This window comes from Mustela lutreola, chromosome 8 (assembly GCF_030435805.1).
Source record: "Mustela lutreola isolate mMusLut2 chromosome 8, mMusLut2.pri, whole genome shotgun sequence".
In the NCBI taxonomy this organism is placed as follows: Eukaryota; Metazoa; Chordata; class Mammalia; order Carnivora; family Mustelidae; genus Mustela; species Mustela lutreola.
Genome location: NC_081297.1, coordinates 83,847,344 through 83,867,447, shown reverse-complemented (window position 1 = coordinate 83,867,447; position 20,104 = coordinate 83,847,344). Strand labels below are relative to the sequence as shown.

The 20,104-nt window shown below is 35.9% G+C and overlaps 1 protein-coding gene across 3 annotated transcripts in view; it reads right to left on the bottom strand.

The window, feature by feature from the left end:
* The window catches only part of LOC131839874 (small ribosomal subunit protein mS35), a 64,644-nt gene that overhangs the window by 31,629 nt on the left and 12,911 nt on the right, over positions 1 to 20,104 (bottom strand). For all 3 annotated transcript variants that reach the window (XM_059187599.1, XM_059187598.1, XM_059187600.1), the window contains exons 5-7: positions 16,680 to 16,819; positions 9,812 to 9,921; positions 7,461 to 7,530 (exon numbers count right to left, since the gene is read on the bottom strand). In XM_059187599.1, the coding sequence (XP_059043582.1) occupies positions 7,461 to 7,530; positions 9,812 to 9,921; positions 16,680 to 16,819 (320 nt within the window). The remainder of the gene's footprint in view (positions 1 to 7,460; positions 7,531 to 9,811; positions 9,922 to 16,679; positions 16,820 to 20,104) is intronic.

Below are 20,104 nucleotides of genomic sequence, written 5' to 3'. Positions count from 1 at the left end.
CAGATAAGCGTCTGCCTTCGGCTCAAGTCAAGATCCCAGGATCCTCGTATGGAGACCGGCATGCGGCTCCCTGCTCAGCGGGAAACTGCTTCTCCCTCTCTCCCCTGCTCTTCATGCTCATCTCTCACTATTTCTCTCTGTCAAATAAATAAATAAAATCTTAAAAAAAAAAAAAATGGAGCTCCTCTCTCACTCCTCATCCCCTTTTTGGTTTCCTTTTTATTTTTATCCAGGGTGATCATTTGGAAAGCAAAGGTAAAAAAGAAAGAGACACAGGTGACTCCTGGAGCAAGAGTAAAAATTTCTTTTAAAACGAAAGCCAAGGGGAGCCTAGGTGGCTCAGTCAGTTAAGTGTCGAACTCTTGATTTTGGCTCAGGTCATGATCTCAGGACTGTGATACCAAGCCCCACATCTGGCTGGGTGCTAGATTTGGAGCCTGCTTAAGATTCTTTCTTTCCTAGAATGAATGAAACAAGATGGGATTGGGAGGGAGACAAACCATAAGTGACTCTTAATCTCACAAAACAAACTGAAGGTTGCTGGGGGGAGGGGGTTTCGGAAAGGGGGGTGGGTTTATGGACATTGGGGAGGGTATGTGCTATGGTGAGTGCTGTGAACTGTGTAAACCTGGCGATTCACAGACCTGTACCCCTGGGGATAAAAATACATTCAATGTTTATAAAAAAGAAAAAGAAAAAAAAAAGATTCTTTCTCTCCTCTCTGCTCCCTCTCTAAAAATAACAATAACAATAATAAAAATAAAAATAAATTAAATAAAGGCCAGATGTGCTATTTGCCTGGAATCAAGGAAAAGGTAGCAAGTAAGCACTCTTTATTGTTACTGCTCTACTACAAATGCTCAGACTCATCATGGGAATCCAATTAATGTATTTAGTTATTTTTTTCTTTAATAAACACTGTAATATTAGTTTATGCATAATTAGATTACTCAGAAGTTTATGCATAAATACATTTCACATTGAAAAGATGTACCCTGTTACAGCAGCCATTATTTTTCTATAATACAGAGGATACTAACATAGTCAAATATAAATTAGCATCAGGAAATAAACTCATAGAAGCAAATGTTTGTGGAAAACTTCCAAAACAATAAGGAATTAAGAATACTTTGTAAATATTTGAGAAAACATAATCAAATGAAAAGCAAACCTAATCTACACATAAATCATACATCCATGAAAATTAAGTATCTCAAACTGTTGCAAAGATATTTTTTATAAACTGGGCACAATTATGATTGCTGATTATTAACAATTTTATCAATAGATCATTAAGCTAGAACAGTAAGCTAATCATTGCTAACATCTAACAAGTATGCTACGTTTTTACTAAAAAGGGAGTTTGATACTTTGTCACCTTACTTTTGAAGACTTCTACTTCAAAAGGCTATGAAAATCGGGCACCTGGATGGCTCAGTGGGTTAAAGCCTCTGCCTTCAGCTCAGGTCATGATCCCAGGGTCCTGGGATCAAGCCCTGCATTGGGTTCTCTGCTCCGCAGGGAGCCTGCTTCCTCCTCTCTCTCTCTGCCTGCCTCTCTGCCTACTTGTGATCTCTGCCTGTCAAATAAATAAATAAAATCTTAAAAAAAAAAAAAAAGGTCTATGGAAATCTAAAAGAATGGACAACTATTATTAAACATTCGGTGTTCTTATATAGCACTGACCTAGATACTATGAAGAACAAAATACAGTAAGGTTGGATATATGCTAATGAGGACCTTATGATCAGTCAGAAAGACAAAACATATATGGAATAACAAAAACACACATGGGAAACAGTCAACTGTTTCCAGTCATACATGGCAAAACTGCCTGTGGTCAAGGGCCCTATTAACCAATATAGATGAGACAGTATAACTTGCTATTTATGTGAGATAGGAGTTACGCAAAGAATAAAAGGCTCAAATTCATCTGTTGAATTAATATCCAAAACATATGAAGAACTCATAACAACTCAAGCAGAAAAACAATTTGAGAATGAGAAGATCTAAATACCCATTTTTCCAAAGACATACAGATGGCCTAAAAGACACATGAAAAGATGTTCCACATCAGTCACCAGTGAAATGCAAATCAAAAGGACAATGAAAGACAATGAAAGAACACTTCACACCTGTTACAATGGTTATTCTCAAAAAGACAAGAAATAACAAGTATTGATAAGGATACGGAGAAAACAGAACTCTGTGCACTGCTGGTGGGAATGTAAATTGGTACAGCCACTGTGGAAAACAGTACAGAAGCTCCTCAAGAAATTAAAAATATAACTATCACAAGATCAAGCAACTCCACTTCTGGGTATACATCCAAAGAAAAGGAACATTAACTTGAAAAAATACCCGCACCCTCAAGTTCACTGCAACATTATTTACAATAGCCAAGACATGGAAACAATCTCTGTGTACAATGATGGATAAACCGATAAAGAGTTAAGAGTGTATGTATGCAAGCATACGTACATATACACTATGGACTATTATTCAGCCAAAAAAAGGAACTCCTACCATCTGTGACAACATGAATGGCTCTTGAAGGCATTAAGCTAAGTGAAAAAAAGTCAGAGAAAGATATATAACATATGATCTCATTTATGTGTGGAATCTAAAAAACCTCAACGTATAGCAACAGAACAAATTGGTGGCTGCTAGAGGCTAGGGTTGAGCAAAGTGAGTGAAGATGGTTAATAGGTACAAACTTCCAGTTAGAAAGCAAATCATGGGGATGTCATGTACACCATGGTGACTACAGTTAATAATACTGTACTGCATATTTGAAAGTTACTAAGAGTAAATTTCAAAAGTTCTCATCACAAGAAAAAAACATTTGTAACTATATGCAGTGATGAGTGGATGAATGTTAACTAGACATAATGTGATCATTTCATAACATATGTTATGGAAGCATTACACTTTACCACCTGAAACAAATATAATATTATACATCAATTATATCATAAAAAATAGGCTCAAAGCAGGTATCAATTGAAGTGTTGAAGGATATACAATAAGTAGAAAAAATTAAAAATTAAATAGTAAACTATACAACATCGTAAACTATATAACAACACTTTTGTAATATTTACTACTAAACCTTGTTTCTACTAGTGTTCCTCAATGGAAAAGACAAAGTCTTCCTCCTTATATATTAAACCCCATATGCAACAACACCAAGCAAGTAATAGGCAACCAGTAAACTTTTACCCCATCAATCAATAAACAGTTCATTTTAATGAAAGCACACCTGACATTTGCTATACGGATGGTTTACTACTTCATAAACATTGAAAAAGTGAAAGGGGTACTTTCTTAAACAACTAGTAAAATGCTACCTCGGCTCAATTTTGCCCTCTGGATACAATTTTACACTCTGTAAATAAGCCATACAACCTGTTCACAACCTGGCTCTGACTTGTTTTCCTGGTCTCAACTCCTTACCTCTGCCCTATCAGCCTTACACCCCGGCCACACCCAACTTCCGCCGGCTCTCTACATCCACAAGGCCAGAGTCCTTCACCCACTGCTCTACTGCATCTTCCTATTTATCTTCCAGAACCAGTCACCAGTTCTTGTGAAGCTTCCAGGGAGAATTAATACTCATCGGTGGCTCTCACAGCACCGTGTTCCTACCTCCGTTACTGAGTGAAACAGACTACGTTATAACTTCCTGGTTCTCTCCAGAAATAAAGGTACCTAAAGGCAGAGCTCTTTCACTTTCATAGTCTGAGCAATACCTAGCACTGTACCTGGTACACAAGACAAAATTACTGCTGAATGCAGGAAAGAGTACACAACATTACAAACATCATTCAAGAGTTCTTTACTATCACCTGGAAATATATGTGCATTCCATGTATTCCACACATCATAAGGAACTCACAGACCAAACATTAAATGGTGATGATGGAGCTGCAAAAGGACTCTTCATTATCAGATATATCTGCGATAAGGTCTGCTTTAAAAATGAACTTTTTTTTAAAAAGATTTTATTATTTGAGATAGAGTGAAAGGGAGAAGCAGGATCCCCACAGAGCAGGGAGCCTAACATGGGGCTCAATCCCAGGACCCTGGGATCATGACCTGAGCTGAAAAGAGATGCTTAACCAACTGAGCCACCCCACTGCCCCTGAACTTCTTACTTTAACATGAACTCTTTACTTCAAAAATGAACTCTTTAAAAATGAACTCTGAGGGGTGCCTGGGTGGCTCAATGGGTTAAAGCCTCTGCCTTCGGCTCAGGTCATGATCCCAGGGTCCTGGGGTCGAGCCCCACATTGGGCTCTCTGCTCAGTGGGAAGCCTGCTTCCTCCTCTCTCTCTCTGCTTGTCTCTCTGCCTGCTTGTGATCTTTCTCTGTCAAATAAATAAATAAAATCTTAAAAAAAAAAAAATGAACTCTGAGTCTGAAATTACCCGACTCAGAAGTTTGGTATGTGGCTTTCCAGAACCAATTTAGTATAAAGCTAGATGTATTTTTGACTAGCAATAAGACTATCATGGAATCCACATAAGACAGTTGAAAATTCAAATTTAAAAAAGGAACTATTAGTAATTAAATATCAAATTATTCAAGAATCCTTGGAATTTGATTTCAGATCTCTAGAAAGTAAGTGTTTTTTTCTTCCTCCAGTGTCTATCTTTTGTGCAAATCATTTTACAAAATGTTTCATCTGATCATTTCTTAACCAGATTACTTGTGGAAGCTTTAAAGAATATCATGGCACGAAGTTAAAATCTAGGAAGTTTTGTTATTATCAGCATGTCAGAATGCTGAGAAGGATACCTGTTCTAAAAATTCAAATACAACAGGGTACAGATCTGATTACCTATATAAAGTCTCTGTCAAGCTAAATGGGAATAAATTAATTTGAAATCCAAAGACAAATCTTTCTTCCTTTTAGTATTAACAATAATTTTAATAGCCACCATTTACTGAGAGCCTGCTACCTGCCAGACATTTCATGCAAATTCTACCCGAAAACACTTAGAAGAAAAGTGAACCTAGGAGGCCAAATAGCTGGCCAAAGCTACATAAGAAGTAATGGAATTCAAATCCAGGTCAATCAGGTTCCAAAGGATAAAAGTTAATTCACTCCTATGCTAACAACATGTCATACTGAAAGACTGAAACAAATTTCTACAACTCTCTTTCCTTCTTTGAACTGTGGAAGGATAAATGGTCTAAAGCATGTCTCATCACCTCCTAGCACTGCCATAACCATTCTTTAACTCACTGCTTGAAGTCTACGGTATGTGAAATCTATGCTTTTCAACATTTACTTTGATACTTCCAAAGTTAAACTGTTTGAATAGCATACAGTAGTAAATTTCTTTATCCTCAAGTCTAGATGAACACGTTTTCATATAAGTTTCCGAACTGTGTGCTACATAAAATCAACTACTTTCCCCTCAACACTTAGAGGTAACCTCCACAAAAAGGTTAAAAAGCCAGAAAATTAAGAGCAGCTTACTTTTAGGTATTAAATACTCCGAAACTAGTTAAAAAATAAAGAAACGGATTAAAAGGGGGTTCTCTAAATATCTGATTAAATACCAGTTTGGTAACATCAATTTCAAGTCTGAATTCCAGAAAGGAAGGAAAGTGAAGGAAAAAAGAACTTCAATTCAATAAAAATTCTGTTCCACCAGCTCCGCAAAATTTCACGGCTCATCTGCATTCTCTTAAAGCTTCTTCATTGATGGTACTTATTTAGAAAGGATTAAGAGCCAAGTTTAATACAGAAATTATTTAATTATATCTGTTTAGGACAGATGTATGTGGCCACTTATTCTGGCATCAAAGTAATTAGCATTAAAGATCAAAGGCTACTTGTGTGAATCCAGAATACAAACTTGTTTGGATTCTATGTCATGGAACCACAGAAAGAATCCAGTAAGTCAACTTTCACTGAATTTATTTATGCCTGTCATTTCCTTTGGGGCAAATTCATTTTACAGGCTGCTGGCAAAAGAGACTCAAAACTGGTCAGTTTTTATTGTTTGGTATTAACTCTTTCAGGATCAGCCATAGAGCTATAGCTAATTCAACCATGTTGCTGGTTCAAAAGAGAACTTAATTACATTAAGCCAAAGGCATTTATAAAATCAACTGACAGGAAAGAGAGATTAACTGCTATTATGATGTTGCTCCTGAAGCCAGGAACTAGAAAATCCAGATAAATTATGATAATTAGAATACCTCAGAAGAGAAAAGCTACCAGCTACTTTTTGTTCTTTACTAACCTGGCAACAAAATTTCCTTTTCTTTTATTTTCCACTTAAGCTCTTGTGCTACAGTTTTACTGTTATTATGAAGAGAATGCTGTGAGCAGTCTGGAGAATGGTTGCATGTGTTTACTCAATTACAACAACTCAGGGATGGCAGGAGATTCCCAAGGGCATCTAATCCAACTATCTATCCACAGAGAGTGATCCTTTCACCACCATATCTCCATTAAGTAGCCAAAGGATGGAATGTTCTCTACCAATTAAAAGTAGCACACTCCATCTTTAGAGGACTCTCTTAGAAAGTTTGTACTCAGTGAGAAAGTCTGTTTCTCTATTGCTTTTACCTTGTTGTAATACCTAAAAGTCATGAAAAACAAATCTAACCTTTCTTTAATATGAAGTCCTTCAAACATCTAAAGAGAATGACACTCTCCTATCTCCATTCCTTCATATGTTCCTAATAGAAAATACTACTGAGTCCCATGTCTGTTAGGCAAGCTGCAAAAAAATTAATTTATGCATATTTTAAATTATTTTAATTTTTAAAAATAATATTTAAAACTTTGAGTTACCCAAACTATTAGATACCAACTTTAAAGTAGTAAGTTGATGCTCAAGCAAAAACTTCCTTATAAATAAATGTGTATGCCTGTATTAAATCTCAAAAAACTCAGACACAAGACTATTTTTAATACTAAAGTTAAATAAATAATTGCCCTTAATTGTCCCTAATGTAAACTAGTGAAATGTTCACACAAAAGGCTATGTGTTAACTAAAAATTTTAATAAATATTTAAAATACCTTTCTATAAAGTTTTGGGGCTTTGTTATGAAGTTTATTTGAACAGCAGGATGCATTCTAAATTCTTGAGTTATACAGATGAACTCCCTTCTATAACTTTGATAACTTTCAGCCAAAGTCAAACAAAAGAAAAAAAAAAATTCAGATCTTCTAAACGAAGACAGAAACTCTGAATTTTAAAGGCATTTAGTATTTGGTCATCTGATTTCTGTAAGATGGAACTGAGACGGACTGCATAATCTATTTCAAGGTCCTCAATTTCAATGTCAGTAGAAATTATTTATAACATTTCATCTGTAGTTTAGTGGTTCATTAAATCCTCAACTGACTACCTGTCACAGACTGTTTTGAAATGTTAACACCATCTAAATTATACTGACAAAATTATTAAACATTCACACACAATCACTTACCCAAGACTCATGGTATAAAACTGTTAGCAGATAGAGTGCATAATCATAATTCTGTCTCTTTAAAGGGCACCTGTAAGAGAAAGAGAGAGAATAAGTCAAAATTTTAAAAATTCAGTACATAAAATAATTTGCAAAATATACAAACACTAAATACAAAGGATAACTTATATTCAGGTATTCTCTATATTCAGGGAATATCCTACCTTTTATTTCTCTTTGTTTTCATCACTAATGGGAGTTATTTGTATCTGATAATAGTTTTACACTATTTTTAATATGACTGTGTCCAATCCAAGTGCCCTTCACAATCTTGGGGCTAAGAGTCTGCTGGACAGTGTGAGTGTATCTACTGAGTTCATTTTAAAAATAGAGATAGACTAAAGACAGTGGCTAATCAAAACGTTCATCTTGATTTCTCCAGAGCCAAGTTTTTAAAAAATAAGCTATGCTATTCAATGCTATACTGAAGTTGTTGTATTTAAAATAGAATTAATGACCTAAAACTAGATAAAACTTCTATATAAATATGAGATAACAAATTAAGCTTTTGGAAATCATTAATTCCAATTTCTTTAAATATAAAATAAAATCATCATTTGACAGGAGCATATCGGTGGCTCAGTAAGTTAAGCATCTGCCTTTGGCTCAGGTCATGATCCCAGGGTCCTGGGATGGAGTCCCATGTTGGACTCTGCTCAGTGGGGAGCCTGCTTCTCCCTCTGCCTGCTGCTCCCCCTGCTTGGACTCACTCTCTCCCTCTTTCTGTCAATTAAATAAATAAAATCTTAAAAAAAAAAACAAAACCATCACATGACAAGTGACTTTAACAGTACTCTGCTTATTCTACATATTTAGGTTTAATAGTTCTCTAAATAGTTGCTACCATAAACACACACCCACACCCACCAACACTGGAAAACTTAGGGAAAAACTCTGTCAGATACTTACAGAATTTCAAAGAGCAACACTTTAAAAGTAATTTTTTAAGCTGCACAAACTAAAAACTCAACCTTATTTTACATTTTCTAAAGACAGTAAAAAAGAATATTACTAATATATCTCAAATCTATTTTCCCCCATACTATAATACTCTAAAACCAGGGTTCCCAAGTTTTTTCCACCCCTCATTATTGCCTTCATTTATATATGCCATACTACTTCTTCTCACCATTAAGAAGGAGGACATAAAACTTAAATGACTTCCAAGAGCTTTGAAACTAGAATGGGAAGGGAGAGAAGATATCTCCCCACTTGCTTTTCTCTAAAGGCAGGTCTTTATATTTTGACATAATTCAGAAACAGCCAAATATGGTAAGATAAAAATAAAATAATCCCGGGGCACCTGGGGGCTCAGTCAGTTAAGTGTCTGACTCTTGATTTTGCTCAGGTCACGATCTTGGGGTCACAAGATCATGCCCCGTGTTGGGCTCTGTGGTGGGCATGGAGCCTGTTTAAGATTCTCTCTCTCCCCCTTTCCTTCTACCCTTCCCCGCCTTCCAGAAACAGAAATAAAATAACCCTTTTGTAAAAACATACCAATAACCCTTCTTCACCTCAAATAACACAATTTATAAATTCATATGAGGTAAATTTAATACTGTTTTTATGAAGCAAATTCACTAAAATTCTTATTTACAAAATTGCCTGGGTAAATTAAATTTCTGTATTTAATCATTTAAATTTTGAACTGAAAGATCTTTGACTTTGTAAAAATCAGTTTAAACCTTAATCACTAGCAAATCACACTTTTGTTCTCTTCTAACATCTTCCCTGAGTCTTATTCACATGGATATATTAGAATCCAGACTGAAAAATAACAATAATAATTTAACTAGGCAGTTAGGCAAGCCTCTCCATGTCCATAAAGAGGACAGCAACAGTAGACTAGTGTGAAGATATTAAACACATGAAATGTAGGTGGCTGGGTGGCTCAGTTGTTAAATGTTTGCCTTTGGCTCAGGTGATGATCCCAGGGTCCTAGGATCCCAGGTCCCTACTTGGTGGGAAGCCTGCTTCTCCCTCTTCCACTCCCCCTGCTTGTGTTCCCTCTCTCACTGTGTCTCTCTCTGTCAAATAAATGAAATCTTTAAGAAAAAAATAAAATAAATAAACACATGAATGGGACAGCTTCACTGACCTAATACGTTAGTTTATGTTGATGTATAAGGCTACCCCGATTTTTTTTTACTGTTTTAATTTCTTTTCAGTGTACCAGAATTCATTGTTTATGTATACCCCGATTTTCAATGTCATTTCTTAAGGAAAGGACTGCCAGAAGACTGGAAGATAATAAAACAACACAATGACCAATAAAAACAACACAATGACCAATTGGCTGAACTTTTCTTTACCTGTCTGTTTTGATGGTAAGTACATCTGTAGTCTTGCAGTATCGCTCTCCCACAAGTTTAATGAGTTTCTTCTTTGCATGATCATCTAAATTCAAACTGGAAAGTTTAACCTTAAAAATACAAGAAAAAGTTATTTGAAAAGAATTATTTCAGATACTTTGTTTAGTGAAAAGAAAACCCCAAAACCCAGTAACAATATCATTTAATGTTAAACTAACCAAAAAGAAACTTTTGCAACCTGTACCGTTGTCTATGTAGAGTTAGCAAACGGCATGCATTATGAAGCCTGATCTTACTCATGGGGAAAAAAAAAAAAGGAGGAGGAGGAAACTGTTTTGAGTTGAAAGTTCTGGGCATTAGCACCTTTCCTGTTAAAACCAATAAGTCTCTTAAATAAATGATATTACAGCTTATGAGTAGCACTAAGAATTAAACTCAATTAGTATTAGTAAAGCTGGAATATAAGAATACTGGGATAAAACAAAAATGCTTTAAGATATTTCCACCATGCAATTATGAGACTTTTATCATTGCAACTTGCTTAGGGGTATTTATTTTAAAAGGTCCAGGTATCTCATGGAAGATGGTATAGAGCATTCATGAAGGATCAAGACATTTGAAATTCAGCTCAACATTTCTCAAAATGTTAATACTAGTCCCAGAGGCTGTTAAGTAGAATTATTTCTCGGGGCGCCTGGGTGGCTCAGTGGGTTAAAGCCTCTGCCTTCCGCTCAGGTCATGATCCCAGGGTCCTGGGCTCGAGCCCCACATCGGGCTCTCTGCTCAGCAGGGAGCCTGCTTCCTCCTCTCTCTCTGCCTGCCTCTCTGCCTACTTGTGTTCTCTGGCTGTTAAATAAATAAATAAAATATTAAAAAAAAACAAAGAATTATTTCTCTAAAAAGGCTATTTTTGTTGAATATATTCAGATAATACAGAGTTAAACTGGGTTCTTTATAGAAGGACTTCTTAGAAGTGATAATATGCTAATGAGCATTCTGAAATTTCAAGACGCAGGGTTCTTATGTAACAATTTCCAGATTTATCTGACCTCATATTCTATTTTTCAAGGGACAGTTCATGGAATTAGTCTTCCTTAAAACATATTTTGGGAAACACTGGACTACATGAACAGTTTTTAATTTGGAGAGAATTATGGCATGGATTGAAGGTATCTAAAAGAAAACTAGACTTGACATAGAAAAATAGGTTAGATACTAGAATACAGTTAAGTAAGGTAAGCCACACACTGTTTTTCCATGGACGGCATTAAGAATAAGAAAAATTCATAACTATATGAAGAGAAAAAAAGGCTCAATAAGATTTTACAATCACATCTACTTCTCGTTAGCTTCAATAACCCTGCACTTCCCTCAAGACATTATAGCAGGAGAGCTTATTTATTTTTCCATTTTTCCCACTAGCCTGCAAACTCTCCAGGGTAAGAACGGTATCAGTCCCATTTTTGGTGATGGCCTAGCACTTAAAGAACATATGACATGTATTTGTTGAATGAACACATAAATGAAAAAAAGAAAGGATACATGTTTTTTTTAAGCACTGTGAATTTTTATTTGAACTAAGAAAATATAGGAAATAAATAAATAAAAATATACTTTTAAAGAATAAATGCAGGAAAAACATTGACTATTAAATATCAACCTACAGAATGGTCCTATGTGCAGGCAGTGCAAATTACCACAGTCCCCTGGAAAGAATACGTATCAACAACCAGGTTATCAGCTTGAGGTATAAGAAATATAATTCTGATTATTAACAATAAGAATTACTTAAAAGGAAATAGTCAAATGAATGTACCCCTAATTATTAACATACTTGTACAAATGCATACATACAGATACAGTACAAAGAATAGTTTTTACGTTAGAATAAGAGAATGGAATGATTTTTTTCCTTTTAAAACTCCCTTCAATGTAATCATTTTCAACAATAAATTTAAAAATTCACAATTTAAAAAATTTAAGTGTTCTAGCTTTTTATGTAAGAAGTAGTAAAAAAAAAAATGGCACCAATGCTGATTATTGTAACTGCTTTAAAACTAACATTCACATTAACACTTTGAATGTTCAAAAATTATACAGCGTTTATGCCAGAAACTCAAAATATTTTAGAGCTATGTGGTACACTCACGCCACCTGCTAGCACTCAAAGGCACTGCAAAATTGTAGTCATTAAACTAGATGAACAGTCTGACTCTGAAATTGAGCAGCAATCATTACCATTCTTTTTCCAAAATTCCAAGAATGCTTGGACTTTTCTTTTGCTACATTTTAAAGCATCAATACTGTATTAACATTATCCCACAAAACAACACTGACATTTCAAATCATAGGAGATCATGGTTTTATGTATATACTTTCAAATGCCCATATTTAAGAGTTACATAAATTGAGAAATAAACCTAATTGTGTGAAGTACCTTCTCTATTTAGAAGCACAGTACGTCAGTTAAAGAACTATAGTTATATACAAAAGACAAGACCTGGGTTTGATTTCTAGATTTGCAACTTTATTTGCTAAGTGACCTTAAATCACTTGATCTTACTGTTTCCTCATTTACAAAACAAAGTACTCACAGGATTTTTGTCAGGAATAAATGAGAATAAATAGAAGAAAGCCATTTTTAAAGAAAAGTCCTACACAAATATTGTTTTTAATTCAGCACTACCTTTATAACTATCAAGAAAAATATGATACCATCTTTCTTTCTCTGAATTTAAAAATTTGAGTATCTTTTTTTTTTTAAAGATTTTATTTATTTATTTGACAGAGTGAGAGAGATCACAAGTAGGCAGAGAAGCAGGCAGAGGGAGAGGGGGAAGCAAGCTCCCCACTGAGCAGAGAGCCCGATGCGGGACCCGATCCCAGGACCCTGAGATCATGACCTAAGCCGAAGGCAAAGGCTTTAACCACTGAGCCACCCAGTGGCCCCGAGTATCTCTTAACATAGTACTTTATACTATTTGACTGGCTTCACAATATTACTTTAAATCATGCCAGGCGACACCTGGTTAAATATCTATCTGACTCTTGATTTTGGTCATGATCTTGGGGTTGTGAGATCAAGCCCCACACTGGGCTCTGCACTGGGCAAGAAGACTGCATGGGATTCTCTCTCCCTCCCTCCCTATACCCCCAAAGTGAACTCAGATTCTCTCTCATGTTCTCCCCCCCAAAAATAAATAAAATAAAAAAATAAGTCACACAGGAATGCACATGCTTTAGTCCCACTGTTTTACCTACTTTTACCCTTGAACTACATAATACCATTCAGGACACCACCACTGAGCTTCAACTGTCAGTGGGTAGAGTGAAAAGAGTTCGAGAAGGGCAGATGTGAGTTAGGAAAAGAACACAAAGAAGTGATGAAGGTTTCACATGGTGGTATAAGACAAAAAGGAGACAGGAGGCCCCTGGGTGGCTCAGTGGGTTGGGCCTCTGCTTTTGGCTCAGGTCATGATCTCAGGGTCCTGGGATCAAGCCCCACTTTGGGCTCTCCACTTAGCGGGAGAGTGCTTCCCCTTTTCTTTCTGCCTGCCTCTCTGCCTACTTGTGATCTCTCTCTCTATCTGTCTGTCAAATAAATAAATAAATAAAATCTTTAAAAAAAAATCTTAAAAAAAAGGAGACAAAAGTGGATGGCGGCCTGATAGGTAAGTGGTATCTTGTGGGATACTTCAAATAATGCAGTCGGATTATTTTTATGTAAAATAAAATAAACAAACAGAACAAGTAGGGAACCAGATGTCTATTCTGGTACTGAAGATTAAGGCCCACAAAAAGTAAGGCAAAATTCTAGATTTCCTGATTCTGAGTTCAGAGATTTTTTAAATCACTTAACATGGAGCTTGACAACAGCTGGTTGTTATTATCATCATTATTATTAAAAAGAGGCAACATTTACTAAATTATTAAAAATATATCAGGTATTAATTACCCCTAGGTACTTTTTAAAAAATTTTTTAAAAACATTTTTAGGTAATCTCTATACCCAACATGGGGCTCAAACTCACATCCCTGAGATCCAGAGTCACATGCTCCTCTGACTGAACCAGCCAGGCGCCTTACTCCCTAGGTAATTTATATTAACCTGTGGAATGTTGGCCAAGCATAATTTTAAGGTTTCCCCCCCCTTTATCTAGATTTTCTAAAATTTATACAGTAAACATGTATTGTCTTTTGTGATTTTAATATTTTCAATTTCTCCAAACATATAAATATAATGCTATGATATTTAAACTATTCTAGGGGGGAAAAAAAGGCTGACGAGCTTTGTAAATTTATTTCATAAAGAAGGCACAATCTGATACCAAAACCTTTCAAAGAAAGAAAATTACAAATCAAACATGGATGTACCTCTAATAATATTTCTAGAAATTAAAGTTTATCTACTTGTTACCTTATAGTGTAAAAATGGTTGCGAGACTGTCAACATATCTTTGCAGTCCACATGGAATGTTCTTTTTCATTTTTTTTTTAAGACTTTATTTGACAGACAGAGATCACAAGTAGGCAGAGAAGCAGGCAGAGAGAGAGGGGGAAGCAGGCTCCCCGCTGAGCAGAGCCCGATATGGGGCTTGAACCCAGGACCCTGGCATCATGACCTGAGCCAAAGGCAGAGGCTTTAACCCACTGAGCCACCCAGGAGCCCTTTCTTTTTCATTTTTTAAAAAGATTTTATTTATTTGACAAAGAGACAAAGAGAGAAGGGGAGGGAGGGAGAGAGAGAGCACACATGAGCAGGGGGAGGGGTAGAGGGAGAAGCAGGCTCCCAGCTGAGCAAGGAGCCCAAAGCACAGAACCCTGTGATCATGACCCTGGCCAAAGGTAGCCGCTTAACTGTCTGAGCCACTTAGGCACCCCAAACATGGACTGTTCTGATTTAAAATAAAAACTACATGGAGTACAAAATCTAATTTTTTGAGTGTAAAAAAAAAAAAAAGGAGTCTCTACCTTTGCTATGATATGATGAAATGGCACTTTACTGGTGAGGTTTTCCTCCCCAAAATACATACCAGTCTAAGCATGAGAAGAAAATCAAACAAATCTAAAATGAAGTACATTCCACAAAATACATAACTAGTACTTCTCAAAACTGTCAAGGTCACTAAAAACAAGTAAATTCTGAGAAACCACCACAGTCAAGAGGTGCCTAAAGAAATCTGAATAGGGGCACCTGGGTGGCTCAGTCTGTTAAGCATCTGCCTTTGGCTCAGAGCATGATCCCAGGGTCCTGAGACAGAGCCTGGTGTCAACAGGGCTTCCTGCTCAGCGGCAAGCCTGCCTCTCCCTCTCCCATGCCCTCCAACTCATGTTCTGTCTCATGAGTGCTGTTTCTCAAATAAAGAAATAAAATCTTTAAAAAGAAAATCTGAATAAAGTATGAACTTTAATTAATAATGTATCAATATTGGCTCGTTGTAATAAATGTACCACAATAGTAAAAATGTTAACAACATAAGAAATTTGGTGTGAAATATAGGAGGATTCTGTGAACTATCCTTGAAAGTTTTCCATAAATCTAAATTTTTTTAGTAAAAAAAAAAAACAAAAAACAAAAACCCATCAGGTAACTGCTCTGTGACTGCTGTGTGAGAAAGCTATGCCATGTGGATCAAGACTCTTACCGGAGAAAACAGTGGTTTCAAATACTAACTTGGAAGTTACTACAGCAAGACACTTGGAACTGCAATAGTATGTGACATGCTCTGATGGGTAAGAGCAGGGATTTAATGTTTCTCCAAGCAACAAACGATCCTAAATAAAATGCTAACAGAGCAGATCCATAGTAAGGCAAAAGAATGATGTACTATGAAATAATCAGGGTTCAGAACACTTCAGTAAGTGTAAATACAACAATATAATTCATTACTACATTAATTCAAAGGAGATCATTTCAAAAATGCTATAGGACTAGGACACATCGTTAACATAATAGAGGCTATTATCTCAAACTGAATACCAGTGTATACTTAGAAGCTAAAAGCCAGAGGCACATCCATTGTATAGAACAGCATAAAGGACTACATAAACATTATTTTAGAAGTTTCACCTAATGAAAAAGACAAAAAGAAAAGATAAAAACAAGGCATAGATATTTAAAAAGGAGAATTAAAACCACTCTTATTTATCACTTATTTCCTAAGAAATCTCTGAAAGAGTAAACAAAAAGCCCAAATATTCAGATTTTGGTCTCTTATTATATATCAGTGTTCAGCCTCAAACACTCTCTTAGCATAGAAAAGACCCTGATTTACGTTATATTCTATGTAGCCATGAATAATATATTAAAGAGGGGCATTTGGCTGGCTCAGTCAGTAGAGGATGTGACTCTTGATCTTGGGGTTTTGAGTTCAAGCCCCACCTTGGGTATGGAGATAACTTAAAAATAAAATAAAAAAATAATATTAAAGAGTGTTAACTTCGTATGCTAACAGATGGTAACCGCACTTATCATAGTGAGTATTTTGTAATGTATATAATCATCACTAGCTTGTACACCTGGTATTAATATAATAATGTATGTCAACTATACTTCAATAAAAAAATTAAAGAATGTTTAATAACCTTGGAAAAATTTTAATTCACATTGTTAAATAAAAAAGAGCAAATAACTAATCAAATATAGTATCATCCTATTAACATACACAAAGGTTGACTATATATATACTAAAATGAATTCCAGTAGTCAAGGTTATTTATAAGTAGTAGAATTAGAGGCAATTCTATTTAATACTTTAAAATTTTCACTGTTTTCCAAATTTTCTACAGTATCAGTTTTCTATATACAAAATGTTATTTTGAATTAATGTATTATAATAATTCTTATTTTTAGAAAAATATTCCTTACCCTTAAGGTTACTACTCGTGCTTTGGGGTTTCGGATAGATGGTCCTGCTGAAACATAATCAGTTGTGTCCACTTCAATGGGAAAATGCTTCTCACATTTTTCATCACTGTCCAGAGCAGCTGGCCACTCAGTGCAGAAATCTGAGAATTAAGAAAAATAATCTCAAGTATAGTTTCACCAAGTACATTCTCGTTGCAATGTGCGCTACCAGACCAAATCACTGAGGGAGATGACTCTCGAGCTACATGGAATGAAAGAGCAGACTCTCTTCTGCACCTCACAAACACATCATCATCCTTCACCCCTTTTCTTCTCAGATGAATCCTAGTTAGGGAATGTGATTAAATGAAAGACTCAGATAACTTGGGTTTGGTGAGGAGCAGTAAGCTTTGTTAAAAGGAAGCTATGACTTGATAGAAGCTTATTATAGCTTTGCACATACCCAGTTATGGGGCAGTTTAATCCCCCCTCACTCACCAACTAAAAGCAAACAGTTCATAGTGCTCAGAGTGTTAATTATTTTTGAGAAAAGCAACAGTTAATAGTAATTCATTCCCAAATGAAAGTTACTAAAGTTCTGAGGGGAACTGAAAAAGGCTCTGAAAGAGCTCTTAGAAGAGAGATATGGTTTCCATTCTCTCAGAAACTGAGCTGAATAGGGCCTCAAACTGAACAGGTACAGTCTAGGGCATTATTAAATAGATCCTTACAGTAACTCATGTTTCCTCTAGGTGACTTCTGTGCCAATGAAGCTAAATGGAAAAAGGAACAGACTTGTCCTCAGATTCAGGCAACACAACTAGCCTAAAGGGGAGATGGGACTGGCTGTGAGAAGTGGGCCACAATGGGAAGTTTCAAGCACCGTGACAAAAATGTGGTGCACCGTCTATCTCCACAGCACACATCTCCACAGCACATACAAACTCAGGCCTTCAGTGGAGGGGTGGGGAATAGGGGAGAGGGGGCTGAAAAGAAAAAGAGCTCCTGGCATGTCCTACAGCTATCTGGATTGAGGGACTCCGTAAGAAGGTAGCTGATTTCATTTTGCCCTATTCCTATAAAGTTAGTGAGGTAGAGGGCTCTCAGCTTGAGATGTACTTCTGGCACTATCAGCCTCCCCTCCATGGAAATTTCACTGCATTCTAAGAATCTTCATTCATTCGAAGAATACCTAAAAGTAATTGGTTTCTTAGGTCAAACCTATTAAATCTCAGGGGGTCTGTGCTTTCTCCAAAAAGCATGACTGCAGGAGAGGCTGGTCACAAGCACAGGCATATGTGGGAACCCTTCCACGTGACGATTTAAGGGACAGTGAAAGGTACTTTGTCAATAACATTTCCTATAGTTAACAATTTTCTTTCTTTTTTTTTTTTTTAAGATTTTATTTATTTATTTGACAGACAGAGATCACAAGTAGGCAGAGAGGCAGGCAGAGAGAGAGGAAGGGAAGCAGGCTCCCTGCTGAGCAGAGAGCCCGATGTGGGGCTCGATCCCAGAACCGTGGATCATGACCTGAGCCGAAGGCAGAGGCTTTACCCTAGTTAACAATTTTCTTATAGTAGGTACTATATTTAGCTCCCTTTATAGGCTTTAATACCAGTCAGCAAAATGCCACAAAGACTCTCCAAGATTTATAACTAAATATATGGTAACAAATTAAGTATAGCTCACACCATTCCCTGAACACCCTGCTTAAGAGAGCAATACTCACACACTTGAGGGGAAAGAAGTAGCTCCACAATTCTGACATTTAAATAAAATGGAAAGAGCATGATTACTGAAGTTAAATTTTATTCCCATCATGGAACAATTCCAATATCCTGCACTCTAAGATGCCACACTGCCAAGCACTTTATAAGAGACTAGTTTGGAGAATTTTATGAGTTCTTGGGTTTGTACTGACTCTTTTATTTTTTATAACTTTGAATAAGTCATTTCAATAACCAGATGATAATTACAACTTTTAAATTACCGGATTATATGTCTAAAAAATACAGCCAACTGGAAAGTACATAATAGACCCCTATTCATCTGATAGGTAGAGCAATAGACTAGACTTCGAAAGACCTTGGTTTTTACTTAACTTCTACCACTGATTATTAAAGTTTGGGTAAATTACCTAACTTTCCTGTGCTTCAGAGTTTCCACTTGCAAGTTAGATATAAAATCTGAACTGACCTACTTTAAAAGAAAATTGAGAAGAAATATTTTAAAAGCTTTTGAGTTATTTGGAAGATACAAGCTAAATCTAGAAGCTGGCAAAAGTGTAAAGACAAAATCAAAGAAAGATTAAACACTTAAAATAGAATGCAACTTTTCTGAATGTGCTATATGAAAACCATTCATTTAAGAATTATGAAGTATTTTAGAAGTACCTCATTTAAAAACCCATTTCTAGATTATAAATGCACATTCCAAAATAATGTTTAAAAAGGAAAAAAATGAGATTTATCACAGTGCAGAACATTCCTTAACTGGCTTCACAAAGGATCAAAAAGTGCTACATGGTTTGTGCCAAACAAGGAACAAATCTGGAATAATGATCAGTGACAGTCTATCACTAGGCACCAATATAAACAGAAACATACTAAAAGGATAGAAATGCATTCTACTATCCCAGAAAGACCACATACATGAAAGAAGATAGGAGAAACTGTTCTTCCTTCATGTAAGAGTAAAGTCATTCTTCCTACTTTTTGACTTCTTTATTTCTTCCTTACATTTCTCAATAAAAGGCCCTTCCAAAAGCTCAAATTATATCATAATCATGATCACTATACTATTTCTCCTTCCAGCCTGTGAAGAGCTTTTACATTTCATTTCTTTTCTGAAAAGCCTTAACAAGTGTACTGAGCATTTATATATCTCCTTTTACATTTCATTTCTTTTCTGAAAAGCCTTAACAAGTGTACTGAGCATTTATATATCTCCTTTTTAATTAGCATGAAGAATTCATTCAAAGGTACTAACTCTTGAATTAAACTACACAACCAATCACTAACAACTGTGAACCTAAAACAATTCCAATGTCCTTCTGTATGTAGTCCAATGCAAATGAGATGAGAAATTGAGTCTATGTATATATGAAAACATGCATAAAACTATGAAAAAAAAATTCTTTGCCTTTACCTCCGTGCATGTGGGAAGGAAAAAGAATAAGTGAGTGAGGGCTATCTGGGTGGTGCAGTCAGTTAAGCCGACTCTTGGTTTGGTTCAGGTCACGATCTCAAAATCATGAGACTGAGTCCCCTGTGAGGCTCTGTACTCAGCAAGGAGTCTGCTTCACATTCTTTTTTTTTTTTAAGATTATTTATTTATTTATTTATTTATTTGACAGACAGAGATCACAAGTAGGCAGAGAAGCAGGCAGAGAGGAGGAAGCAGGCTCCCTGCTGAGCAGAGAGCCCGATGTGGGGCTCAATCCC